General features: G+C 41.7%; 1 protein-coding gene across 1 annotated transcript; it reads right to left on the reverse strand.

Annotated features, from left to right (window-relative positions):
* Positions 1 to 420: 420 nt before the first annotated feature.
* LOC147885631 (tryptophan aminotransferase-related protein 3-like) lies at positions 421 to 3541 on the reverse strand. The gene is made up of 5 exons (XM_087396578.1): positions 3232 to 3541; positions 2108 to 2396; positions 1691 to 1986; positions 1265 to 1599; positions 421 to 1134 (listed from the first exon to the last, which is right to left on the reverse strand). Exons 1-5 carry the CDS (start codon positions 3537 to 3539, stop codon positions 941 to 943), a joined length of 1422 nt encoding a protein of 473 aa, XP_087252704.1. The 5' UTR covers positions 3540 to 3541; the 3' UTR covers positions 421 to 940.
* Positions 3542 to 12496: the final 8955 nt, after the last annotated feature.

Genomic DNA, 12496 nt, shown 5'->3' on the forward strand with positions numbered 1-12496 from the left:
GACAAAGCATTGTAGTACTTTTGTTGTTAAAAACCATTCACAACTTTGGATCACCTATACATTTTCTTCGAACAACCTTCTCATCCATAAATAAAGTTCAGTTGCTGAGCTTAAGATCACCCAGTACTTTCTTTAAACAGTCTTCCTCCTCATCCTCCATTGTCACAATACAATTGAAAAGTAGACAAAGCATTGTAGTACTTTTCATCCATAAATAAAGTTCAGTTGCTGAGCTTAAGATCACCCAGTACTTTCTTTAAACAGTCTTCCTCCTCATCCTCCATTGTCCTCCATTGTTGAACAACCTCCTCATCCATAAATAAAGTTCAGTTGCTGAGCTTAAGATCACCAGTACTTTCTTTAAACAGTCTTCCTCCTCATCCACCATTGTCACAATACTATTGAAAAGTAGACAAAGCATTGTACTGCTTTTGTTATTAAAAACCATTCAAAACTTTGGATCACCTATACATTTTCTTCAAACAACCTCCTCATCCATAAACAAAGTTCAGTTGCTACAATAGTATTGAAGGATAGAAAAAGCATTCTGTAAGAATTCATTATCCTGCAAGGTACCCACCAGGTTTTAATAAAATTTCTAAATGTGCACAAGACAACGCAGTTACTAAACCTGCGAGGGATTAATCATCCACAGCTTCCCTTCACGAGGGGACTAGCTCAAGTAAACTTCTGTTTACTTTTTCAGCTTGAGCTTTGTCACATTCTTATATTGAAGGAGCATCAAATAGAGAGAACCATGTTTCTTCAGGTAGCATCAAACAACCATCCGCGCTTTTAATAAACTTCAGGCTTCCTAGTCATTGGATAGCTTCCAAATGGGTAGCGGCTGGAGATTTAGGAGAGCTCTAGAGACATGCGAGTACCACAAGAGGCAATTCACACAACGAAGTCAACATATGCCCACTAGAAATATTTCAACTCACTGTTCCGAGACAAGAGCTTGAAGACGGTTGATAAAATTTTTAAATGAAAAGTCGGTACTCATCATTGCTAGCCTCACATATCGACCATCTACTCCAGATCTTTTACCACCACGGCCAATAATGCCTGCTTTCTCAAAAAGGCTTACGCAATCTTCTTCTTCTTCTTTCTCACAGCGAATCCATGCAAATGCTGACAGTAAGACCAAAAGTAATTCCATTACACGCAGGAAAAAAACTGTGCGAGCCGAAGAGTACAGTTTGTAACTAATCACAGAATCTGGAAAATATAAATAGAATGAAATCCTGAAGGCAAATCAAACCTGGTGCTGGTCGTATGATATCCTTGAAAAAGTTGCAGTGTTTCTGCTCAAGATCCTGCTGAATACTAAATCGATCAGATCTTTCAAGGACTTTGATCAAAGTATCCCATCTGCTACCAAGTTTTGTGTGACCATAGTGGAAGAGGAGTTGTTTTGTAGCATACTCAGCTGGCAACTTGTTCAAGGGGGGATTTCCTGACGAAGCATAGCCATACCTCACTGTCCTTAGCAATTGTGTTGCTCTGAGCTGAGATTCATGTGATACACTGATAGAATGCAACCTGACCCAAAGCAGCATGCTTGTGTAAAGGGAGAAGTCCTTGATTATCGCCCAACTGCCAAAAAACAACATTAGCTATTTGCCACAGTCGTGCAGGATTAGAGATGATTTGACAAAGGTGAGGAGAAATCGAGACAAAGGCCTACCCTATACGACTTCCAGCATGACCAGTAACTTTAGACAAAGTAAATATCATGAGGTCTTGGTCTGATGGTCCTGTTATTGCAGTGTAGTGAGGCCAATAATAGGCATGATCATGTATCGAACGGGATTCGGTCCCAGGAAGGACACGTTCACGGAGGGACCCATCTGGATTATTAGGTGACGTAACAACTTCTATGGGGAGCCCATTCGAATAGCCCTCCATGAAAGGAAAAGAGTCTGAGGACTCTGCCCACTTGGCACCGCCTGGTTTAAGCATCTCTATTTGGATCCTGTAACCCTAAGTCGTCACACAGACAAGTATGACTTTATGAAGATAAATGAATATATTCTTCAAAGCATGCCCAAATTATTCTTGTATCTGATCAGATTCAAGTTCTTGAGAAGTTTGCTATTCTCACCTCATAATATGGAGTAGGAACCACAACTTTGACAGGAAGTCCTTGTGCATCAGAAGAAAGACCTAGAAAGGCAGTAAGAATAAGTTGTGTTGCACCTGCTCCGATTAAAATATGTCTTCCCTCTGTGACGGCATTACCGACCAATGAATGTAGGGCTCTGATTTCTGATTCCAAAGTTGGAATCAAGGGTTGATTAAACTCATAACCCATCCGATATGATCCAGGGATAAGGACAGCACTGGCTTCATCATTTTGCTTCCAGTAAGGTTCAAATAGTAACGGATCTCCACTGCATCAGAACAAACAGAACCATATAAAATAACGTCATCTCCTTAGCTTGTGGAAGTTTCGCCAGGCACAAGTTAGAAACAGAGGGGCTTTAACTCTGCTCTGAAATATATAAATTAGCATCAACATGCAATCAAACCTGGAGGAGCCCCGATCTAATCGTGGGATTCATAGGTAATAAATTGCAACTATGCACTGTACCCAAATCGCAAGATAATTTATTTATATGAAGAAGCGATCATAGTTATACAGCGCCGACCCAAAAAAGTGTAGTGTTTGACTCTTACAACCACTTTTGAAGTAAATCTTTCCGCGCTTGCTCTTTTTCGGCAAAGTAAAAGCGAAGCGTAACACGCAGTGCAGAATCTTGCAGAACAGAAGGCATTCGCATGGAATTCCCGCAGATACTTTAAAACAGCCGTGGGGTTCAAGATCAGAAGACAGTTTATGGCACAGACAACATGCAGCAGGCGTCCGGAAATATCGCACAATTAGCAGGCTTTGGACTAGACAAGGTGGGAAGCAAATGGATTTGCAATGTGCTTGCCCAATTAGAGTGTACTCGACGTATAATTATGCAAATTTCCTTGACCAATTAACTTGCGCAATGGGAACATGCAAGAACGGTAATCATCTTGTGAAAGTGCAAGTTTGTCGCATCATCCCAGCTGATGAACGAAATGAGAACTTTAAAACTGATTTTGCCCTCAATACTAAACAAAACGAAGGAATCCGGTGCGCTACTCTGAAAACAAAACAGGCAATCCAGTGTCGAAACGGGGAGTCCAAAACCGAAGGACATGGGAAGGAACGCCGTCTGAATTCCGTCTGCATACCCGTCCATGTTGGGCCGGCAATCCGGGAGGGTGTGTTGGCAGGCGGGGCCGGTGAAGCACTCATGGCACTCACAAGCGAAGGGAAGGGGCGGATCGAGGTGGCGACCGAGGAGCTCAATGGGGAGGGAGCCATGGTCGGAGCAAGGGTGGGAAGAGGCGAGGAGGGCGTGGGAGGAAGCTGAGAGGAAGGCATGGGGAGGAGGGGAGGAGGAGAAGAAGAAGAAGAAGAGGAAGGAGGAGAGGTTGAGGGAGAGGGAAGCACAGAGGAGAGCTTTGAGGCTGAGGAAGAAGGAGGGCGAGTGAGACATGGTGAAGGTACTATCGTGTTCGCATGCATATTTGCTTCATCAGCTCCCTCTCTCTCTCTTTATCACCCATCCCATCCATTGTCTCTTAAGAATGAGATATATATATATTTAGACAGATAGCATTTTGCCATGACAGGAAATCTGGGCTCTCATGAAGCCACTTGTCATTTCATGAAACTATGTGTTGTTGTGCCATGAACGGAAATCTGGCCTCTCATGAAGCCACTATGTGTTGTTTATTTTTTTATACATTGGCAAGAAATTCTTTCACCTTAATTCCGGTTCTCTTCTTCTTGCCTTTCCTCATCTCACATCAGTCCTTTCCATCTAAGTGCCCTTTCTTTTGAGATTTTCATCATCGATTGCTTTCTCTTAGTCCCTTCATAGATTCCTTGAGATCGATAATCTGCGTGCCCTTTTCTTGAGAGTTTCCTCGTCGATTCCTTTCTATTCGTCCCCTCATCGACTCCTTGAGATCAACAAATCTAAGTGCCTTTTTGTTTCTTCGTCCTCTCATCGATTCTTTGAGAAAATCTTCGAGAAGGGTGTTCCTGCGCAATCATTTTCTGCTCGTGAAAACCTTTGCAGACCACCGCGCAATCATTTGGTAAGAAGGACAGGATTTGTGAACGACAAATTCTGGTGCAAATCTTTACAGGTACTGGATTGTTGTAAGCTCATCTCCTCCCATTCCCCATTTGCTTTTCTCGGGCAACCTGGATGAATAAGTCTTAGTTTATGCAGAAAAACATGAAGGGAAATAGGGTAGCTAGCATCTTTTTTGCGCTTCTGCACAGTCGTTTCCCATGGACTAGAGATTCAAATGTTGGATTCACTGATTCGCCTCATTAGATTTTTCAAAGCGGAAATGCGCAGCATTACGGCAGGGGAAATGAGAGCGCGCGGCAAGGGTTTTCCTTGTTGCTGGAAGAGGAGGGTTGACAGAGCTCGTCGCGGACGAGGTCTCCCATGGCGATGTGAGCGATGCCTAAAAATTTGGCAAGGCGACTGGCGTAGGTTCCTTTACCGACGCCAGGGCAACAGAGGAAGATCCACTGAGGGCAACGGGAGAGGGAGAAAGGTTTTTCATGAGGAAAGCTCCAAGGATCGGGGGAGAGGGAAGGCTGGAGGGCGGGGGAGTGGCTATGGCGAAGGAAGGAGGGGCGGGGAAGGCGGCAGGCTGCCGCCAAGGTCCTTATTGTGTGCAGAGAAAGAGAAGGGAAAAGGGCAACAAAGGGTTGGCTATGGCAAAGATTCCACAGATGTAACCGTGAAGGAGAACGACAAATTCTGATGCAAATCTTTATAGGTACTGGATTGTTGTAAGCTCATCTCCTCCCATTCCCCATTTGCTTTTCTCAGGCAACCTGGATGAATAAGTCTTAGTTTATGCAGAAAAACACGAAGGGAAATAGGGTAGCTAGCATCTTTTTTGTGCTTCTGCACGGTCGTTTCCCATGGACTAGAGATTCAAATGTTGGATGCACTGCTTCGCCTCATTAGATCTTTTGCTGTGGTCCCTTGTGGATTTTACAGCACCGCCTTCACCTGCAGAAGAGCTGGTGCCTCATCAAGCTGGGCTTATGAGATATCCTATGCACAACGTGCCTTTGTGTATCTTGAGACAGGGATTGTAGACTGTTGTAGATTGTTGTCTGTCTTTACTTTGAACAATCTTGTCTGGTATTGGCTATGAATTTGAGCTGACCTAGATGGAATACTTATAGGCAGCAAGGGATCATTGAGGGTGTGATCAAGTGGAATTAGCTCTTCCTATTTGTCACCCAAAGTTGCACTTTTCTTTGTTCACGGTCGTAGAGCAGCCAACATCCTTTCTTATAGTGCTAGCTAGATGAGCAACTTGGGAATTGTGAGTTAACTCGTGATAATCTGAGTTCATACAGTGCGCAGGTGCATCCAACTAACAGGCTCCACATGGTATAAAATCAGAAGCTTAAAAGGTGCCCACAACCTCTTTTTGAGAAGGACTTACGTATTCATGATTGTCGCTCCTTCCTAAAGCTGCTTAACTTTGAGAATGTTTTCAGTCCTCGTATGCCAACAGAATACCTTGCAATTTGGGTTTATAAAGGAGAATAGAGTACAGTGACCTTAGTGTACTCACAATGTTTTAGTTTGAGAACCATGATACGCAATGTAATGAGCTTTGATTGATAGCAATAGGTCAACCTGTTCTGAATTAAGGACTTGTTTTCTCAAAACAAGTTGGGAAAGGGGATTCACAAGTCACCAAGAGTCCTCAACACAATAACATCTCTAGAACACATCGATGAGTTCTAGATCTAGGGATCTAGGACTTCTCATCATCTCTGGATGTGTGCATGCTGGCAACTAGTAATGGTTGCGTTACATCGACAAGTTATGGTTTTCCTATGATCCAAATAGTTTATGGTTTTCAACCTTGTGACTGTAATGAGATTGAAAGTGCACACTATCTTGTATTTTCAGAGGATGAGTTTGGGCATGTTCCTAGATTCATCTCTCTCTCTCTCTCTCTCTCTCTCTCTCTCTCACACACACACACACACACACACACACACACACACATGTATGCATCATCTTGTGAATTCCATGGGCTGATGGAGAGTACTCATGCTAGAAGCTGCTCATAATTAACTTTATGGGATTTGAATTCAAAATACTAAAGGATCTTTTATGTGGAAAGAAAACCACAAGATTCTATGTAGAGTCTCAGTCGTGGTCTTCTTTCTTCAAAGCAATAACTACAGATAGGAAATCCTCATCTCATGTTGCAATATCAATAGGTGCTAGTTGCAGCATTACCACAGGATGGGCTTCTCTCCCCACTAGTAGGTCATTCAAATAATATGACCCCAGTCACATCTCAAGTGGACTTACTATGAGGAATACTCAACTAAGTAGCTCAAGTTCTTGTCTTGTCACTGTCCTGATAGCCTTGTTGCTCTATTTCAATTTTTGTACCTTATGAAGCATCTTGCAAGTTCACCAGTGAAAGAGGCCTTACAACATTTGTTCAAATGCACGCCAAAGGCATTAGGCCAAAAAAAATCACCTTCTTTGGTGTTTTTAATGTCTATGTCAGTGTGGCAAGGATAAAAGAGGGTAGAGAGATTCATGCTACAATTGTTTGCATAGGAAGGGAGTAAGATGTTGTCATGGGAATAGTTCTCATCAATATGTATGATGAGTTCAAAGAAAGGTGATCTGCGAGTGTGAGAAAGCTTCTGCTGCATGGTAATTCTGTTTTTGAACTTGGTATAAGGACCACTTTGGATATTTACAGGTGGTGAAGCTTGCTGAGCAGGGGTCACCTTGCCTAGATGCTCCATCTGCGTCATCTTCAAACCTACTGATGCTCTACAGGAGTACGGAGTCTAAAGGCTTCAAGTTAGCATTACCTATTTACATGCTTGTATATCTATCTATTGTTTAAGTACACATGACAATATGCCTGGATCTGCTTCAGCAATGACCTAGCATCTTTAAATGGCATGATCATGATCAAGTCCTCTGCATCTTTCAGTAGTTTATGTCTGGCTTCACACCTCCAGCCTGCAATCATCCAGGCTGGTTCACTTACCATACATATTGACGATGACTATCCCCACCACCACATCTGACTCCCATGTGTTGCCAACAATAAGAGCATGGATCTCTTGATCTTTCTCTAAGGCTGCTACACTAGCACTGAGAACACAGACAAAGGTTGTGTTTTGCCTGCATTTGCAAAGACATGTAGGGCATCCTAGTGGACATTGCAATCATGGTGTGGAATGCAATTATTGTTGCAGGATATGTCGAGCATGGGCTTGGTGAGGAAGCGCTTGGGCATCTAGAACAGATGCAACTGGAGAGTCTCTCTCCAGATGCTGTCACATTTGCTTAGAGCCTAAAAGTTTGTGGAAACGTAGGAGCAAGAGACAGGGGCTGAGAAATACACACTAAAATAGCTAGAGAAGGGCTAAACGTAGGCAGGTTGTGTAGAACATGGAGTTAGAAGAAGAGCAGCTCTATGCTGCATCTAAGGAGTAGTGCACGCTGACACATGTGCTGCAAACTAGGGCAGCCATAAGGGTTAGATGAGCTAGGCATAAGGGATGGAGTGCCTTTGCAAATAGGCACAAATAGGCAAGCAGTGTGGGCATGACAGTTGGGTGGGTGAACTTGCTCTCTAGTCTGCATTGTGGGGTGCTAACAATGGGCATTACTTGCAGGCATTGGAAAAAGTTCATTTTGTAGAATGTAATCTCCTTGAGTGCCATGATTGTAGCATGTTCTTACTGAAATTGGAAAGAGTTCGTTTTGTAGGCAACACCTTGGCTGTTGTGTATGCCAAATTATGGTTCCTTGTGAAACCAAGCGATGTATTTCACAGGCTTATGCTCATGATTTACTCTCATGGACTGCAATAATTGGATAATATGTTGAACATGGGCTTTGTGAGGAAATACTAAACTGTTTTACAAAAATGCAACTAGATAGTGTTTCTTGAAATTTTGTTTATGGCTTGAAGGCTTGTGGCAGCATCAGACCCATAGATAAGAGCCAAACATACATGCTAAGATTGCAAGATGGTGGATAGCGGTCAGCAAGCTAGCCCATAGTCTTAGCCCTCACCCCTTCCCTCTAATCGATCCCACACTCACAGAGAAGGCAGTAAAGGACAGCCACAAGGACTGAGGATCAACAGACCTACTCTAGCCATTAGAAGTACCTCATGGTGCTAGAGAAGGTTGAGGCTACAGCAGCAGCAGGCTTGCAGCAAAAGCATAAGTAGCAGCAGCAACAGGCGTCAACAATTGTGTAGAGATTATCTGGTGAGCTTAATTGTGCGCACCTATTTGATCTTACTTTCTCTTGCAACACTCTACTTCTATGCTGTACTAGCCTAAATTGTCCTTGTTCCCTACTCATCTACTCAGAGATCTCTTCCCCCTCTTTTCACCTCCACACTCTTCTTCTATTTTCCTATGGCTGAATACACAAAGAAGCTACAGCCAACATGCCTCCACTTGAAGAGCACTACCCTATCGTTTTTATAGATTTGTGCCATTGCTGCTGTCCACCATCTTGTTTTCCTAAAATGTTTGTGACTGCATTCTCATACACCACCTCTATTCTTGGCCTTCTTGGACTTGCACTCTTAGTAAGCCTCCCGAGAGATCCTCTGGCTTTGTCAACCTGCGTGTTCAAGCTCCAGAGAGTGTTGTGAAGTATCCCTGGCCTCCCTGCTGCTCTTGATGCAGCCCAAACCTGAGCCAAGATGGATGCTTATCACTGGCCTCCCTGCTGTGCACAAGATAATACCTTGGCCCCATCAGTGGGGCCCTGTTATGGGGCAAATGCCCACCTGATCTCGCAGCCACAATCTGTGTAGATACCCGACAAACGAGCCCTATGCCGATGGCCTGCCACATGATAGGAACCTGCTGGCCCAATGAAACTCGTTACTCCTTGCAAACTACTCATGTCCATTATCTGCAGTCTACCAACCCGTCCTCCTTCTGCAAAGTACCAAGCATCCTTGGTTTGTTTCAACTCGGTCATTCTCCAACATCTGCAAACTCGAGCCTCAGAACTTATAAAGTGAGAACCTTGGAACTGCTCCACATAGCTCTTCCCAACTGATCCCTTTCTGGTAAATCTGGAACTCCTCATAGCTGTCTTCAGAGTCAACTTGTTGTTGAGCTCCATTCAGGTACCAATCCCAAGCCTTCCAAGGTAACATGTGATCCCTCCTGTTCGATGTTCAGAATCATGCCATTGATCCAATGTAGCCCGAGAATATTTTGAACAGTTTGCGCTATCTCAGCTGCGTGCAGCTCCCAAATGGCTATCTGGGCAACCCATCCATCGTGCAGGCCTATATGCAGTGTCTTTAGACTGCTTTGACTCCTTTTGTAGTCCGTATGGCTGCATAGGGCAGCCTTCTTTAGCCACAATCTTAGTCAAAACAGCCGCAAACTATTTTGGGCGGGAAAGAGTAATTTGAGCTGCTACGCATGGGTGATTGCCAACAACCTCAAAGTTTTTTGTACTATAGAATTGATCCATTAAATTTTCAAAAATGCAAAATACTATGTACAAAATACATTTCTAAAAACAAAGTATGATGTGCAAAATGCAAAGTGCTATGTTCTGTATCCCAAGCTGTGTGACGGTTCAAAGTATTCAAAAGGCAGTGTGAAGATTCAGAGTATTCAAGAGGCAGTGTGATGATTAGTACGATTGTTCATATTTGTATGTCCGCTGCAAATGTTTGGCTCAAGTTCCCCGTCCTTTGAGTTAGAATCACTATCACTTTCTTGGGTGAAGAGATCCGGTGATAGAACGTTCAGGAGCCAGTCTTGTCAGCACCTTTTGGCCAGCTCACCTTCCTCCACTAGCACCAGTCCTCCATCGGTTTCAGTCTGCATAGTGGGGAAGCTCCAATCTATGCATTGAGTGTTCTTGATCTCTTCAAGCTGATGTAGCTTCGAGTAGTCAAGTAGCTCTTGTGCGCCAAGTTGCTCCTAAAGGTACTTGCGCTTGAAAAGCTTGTAGAGGCAGCTTGATGATTCAGAGTTTTCAATTGGCATTAGCTTGACATTCTTCTAGCTCATCCTTATTGCTTTGATGGCCATGCTATTGATGCTTGCAATTTGAGCTGCTACGCATGGGTGATTGCCAACAACCTCAAAGTTTTTTGTACTACAGAATTGATCCATTAAATTTTCAAAAATGCAAAATACTATGTACAAAATACAAAATCATACATTTCTAAAAACAAAGTACGATGTGCAAAATGCAAAGTGCTATGTTCTGTATCCCAAGCTGCGTGACGGTTCAAAGTATTCGAAAGGCAGTGTGAAGATTCAGAGTATTCAAGAGGCAACATGATGATTAGTACGATTGTTCATATTTGTATGTCCGCTACAAATGTTTGGCTCAAGTTCCCCGTCCTTTGAGTTAGAATCACTATCACTTTCTTGGGTGAAGAGATCCGGTGATAGAACGTTCAGGAGCCAATCTTGTCCGTAACTTTTGGCTAGCTCACCTTCCTCCGCTAGCACTAGTCCTCCATCGGTTTCAGTCTACATAGTGGGGAAGCTCCAATCTGTGCATTGAGTGTTCTTGATCTCTTCAAGTTGATGTAGCTTCGAGTAGTCAAGTAGCTCTTGTGTGCCAAGTTGCTCCTAAAGGTACTTGCACTTGAAAAGCTTGTAGAGGCAGCTTGATGATTCAGAGTTTTCAATTGGCATTAGCTTGACATTCTTCTAGCTCATCCTTATTGCTTTGATGGCCATGCTATTGATGCTTGCAATTTGAGCTGCTACGCATGGGTGATTGCCAACAACCTCAAAGTTTTCTGTACTACAGAATTGATCCATTAAATTTTCAAAAATGCAAAATACTATGTACAAAATACAAAATCATACATTTCTAAAAACAAAGTATGATGTGCAAAATGCAAAGTGCTATGTTCTGTATCCCAAACTCAAATTGCAACATACTATATGCAAAATGCTATGTGCAAAATGCAAAATCATATGAACCCAAGGAAGGGCACGTTCCTTGGTCTTATAATTTTTAGAGAGGAAATGTACCGACTCTCTCCCTACACAAATGTGTGGTTAAGTTTATTTGTTTATGTGTTGGATACAAAGTGCTATTTGCTAAACACAAAAATGCTAGTTGATCAATGCTAAGTGCTAATTCTAAATGCAAAATGATATGTACGAAATTTAGAGTGATATTTCTCAAATTCAAATTGCTACCAAATATATACAAAGTGATAAATGAAAAATGCTATATCCCAAATTCAAAAAGCTACAAATATATGCAAAAAAGTAAATGCTTAACACAAACTCCTATGTGTAAAAAGAAAGATTTATTTACCATGTTCTATATTCGAAATGCTATATGCTACATTCAAATTCCTATTTGCTTTATTCAAATTGGTATCAACATAAACTAGATACGTTATAAATTTTGAGTGAAATATCCCAAACTCAAATTGCTACATACTATATGCAAAATGCTATGTCCAAAATGCAAAATCAAATGAACCCAAGGAAGGGCATGTTCATTGGTCTTATAATTTTTGGAGAGGAAATGTGCCGACTCTCCCCCCACACGAATGTGTGGTTAAGTTTATTTGTTTATGTGTTGGATACAAAGTGCTATTTGCTAAACACAAAAATGCTAGTTGATCAATGCTAAGTGCTAATTCTAAATGCAAAATCATATGTACGAAATTTAGAGTGCTATTTCTCAAATTCAAGTTGTTACCAAATATATACAAAGTGATAAATGAAAACTACTATATCCCAAATTCAAATAGCTACAAATATATGCAAAAAAATATATGCTAAACACAAACTCCTATGTGCAAAAAGAAAGATCTATTTACCATGTTCTATATTCGAAATGCTATATGCTACATTCAAATTCCTATATGCTATATTCAAATTGATATCAACATAAACTAGAGACATTATAAATTTTGAGTGAAAATAATAATATAACACCATATGACTTATCCAATACGTTCATAAGTTTGCATGCAGAAAATGGCCTAGGACATAGATAAAAAATGGCTTGTAAAGCATGCATAGATAGTCCATTCAGAAAGTTGTACTCGGTTCCCTATGATCCAGACTATTTACAGAATGTATTAGGTGCAGACATATTTCAAATGCAAATGCTTTCTATAATCGATATATCTCTAAACGTTTCTAAAGGTATTACATCTTTAGCAACAGGTATACTACAAAGGAGATTGATGTTGGATAATCCACTAATATGTTGGAATCGCTAACAAAGATTCTGTAGTAACTCAACAAACTTACTATCAACAACAAAACACGTTCTAGCGTTTAACTCTAGAACAAACCCCATATTTAAAAAATACTTAACTATGTATGAACGACCACATCCAAAACTAGGAGTAAGTGTTATTTCTTCAAAAGTTA

The sequence above is a fragment of the Dipteris shenzhenensis genome, chromosome 25, assembly GCF_047967505.1.
Source record: "Dipteris shenzhenensis isolate YYH24624 ecotype China chromosome 25, Dip_SZ_1.0, whole genome shotgun sequence".
NCBI classification, from domain to species: Eukaryota; Viridiplantae; Streptophyta; class Polypodiopsida; order Gleicheniales; family Dipteridaceae; genus Dipteris; species Dipteris shenzhenensis.

What these genes read in the sequence shown, in the direction of transcription:
- LOC147885631 (XM_087396578.1), bottom strand. Translation starts at nt 3,539, where the DNA reads ATGTCTCACTCGCCCTCCTTCTTCCTCAGCCTCAAAGCTCTCCTCTGT. An exon ending in TTCCTACTCCATATTATGAG is followed by an intron (nt 1,987 to 2,107) that starts GTGAGAATAGCA and finishes GTGACGACTTAG; the next exon opens with GGTTACAGGATCCAAATAGA. An exon ending in TATCATACGACCAGCACCAG is followed by an intron (nt 1,135 to 1,264) that starts GTTTGATTTGCC and finishes TCTTACTGTCAG; the next exon opens with CATTTGCATGGATTCGCTGT.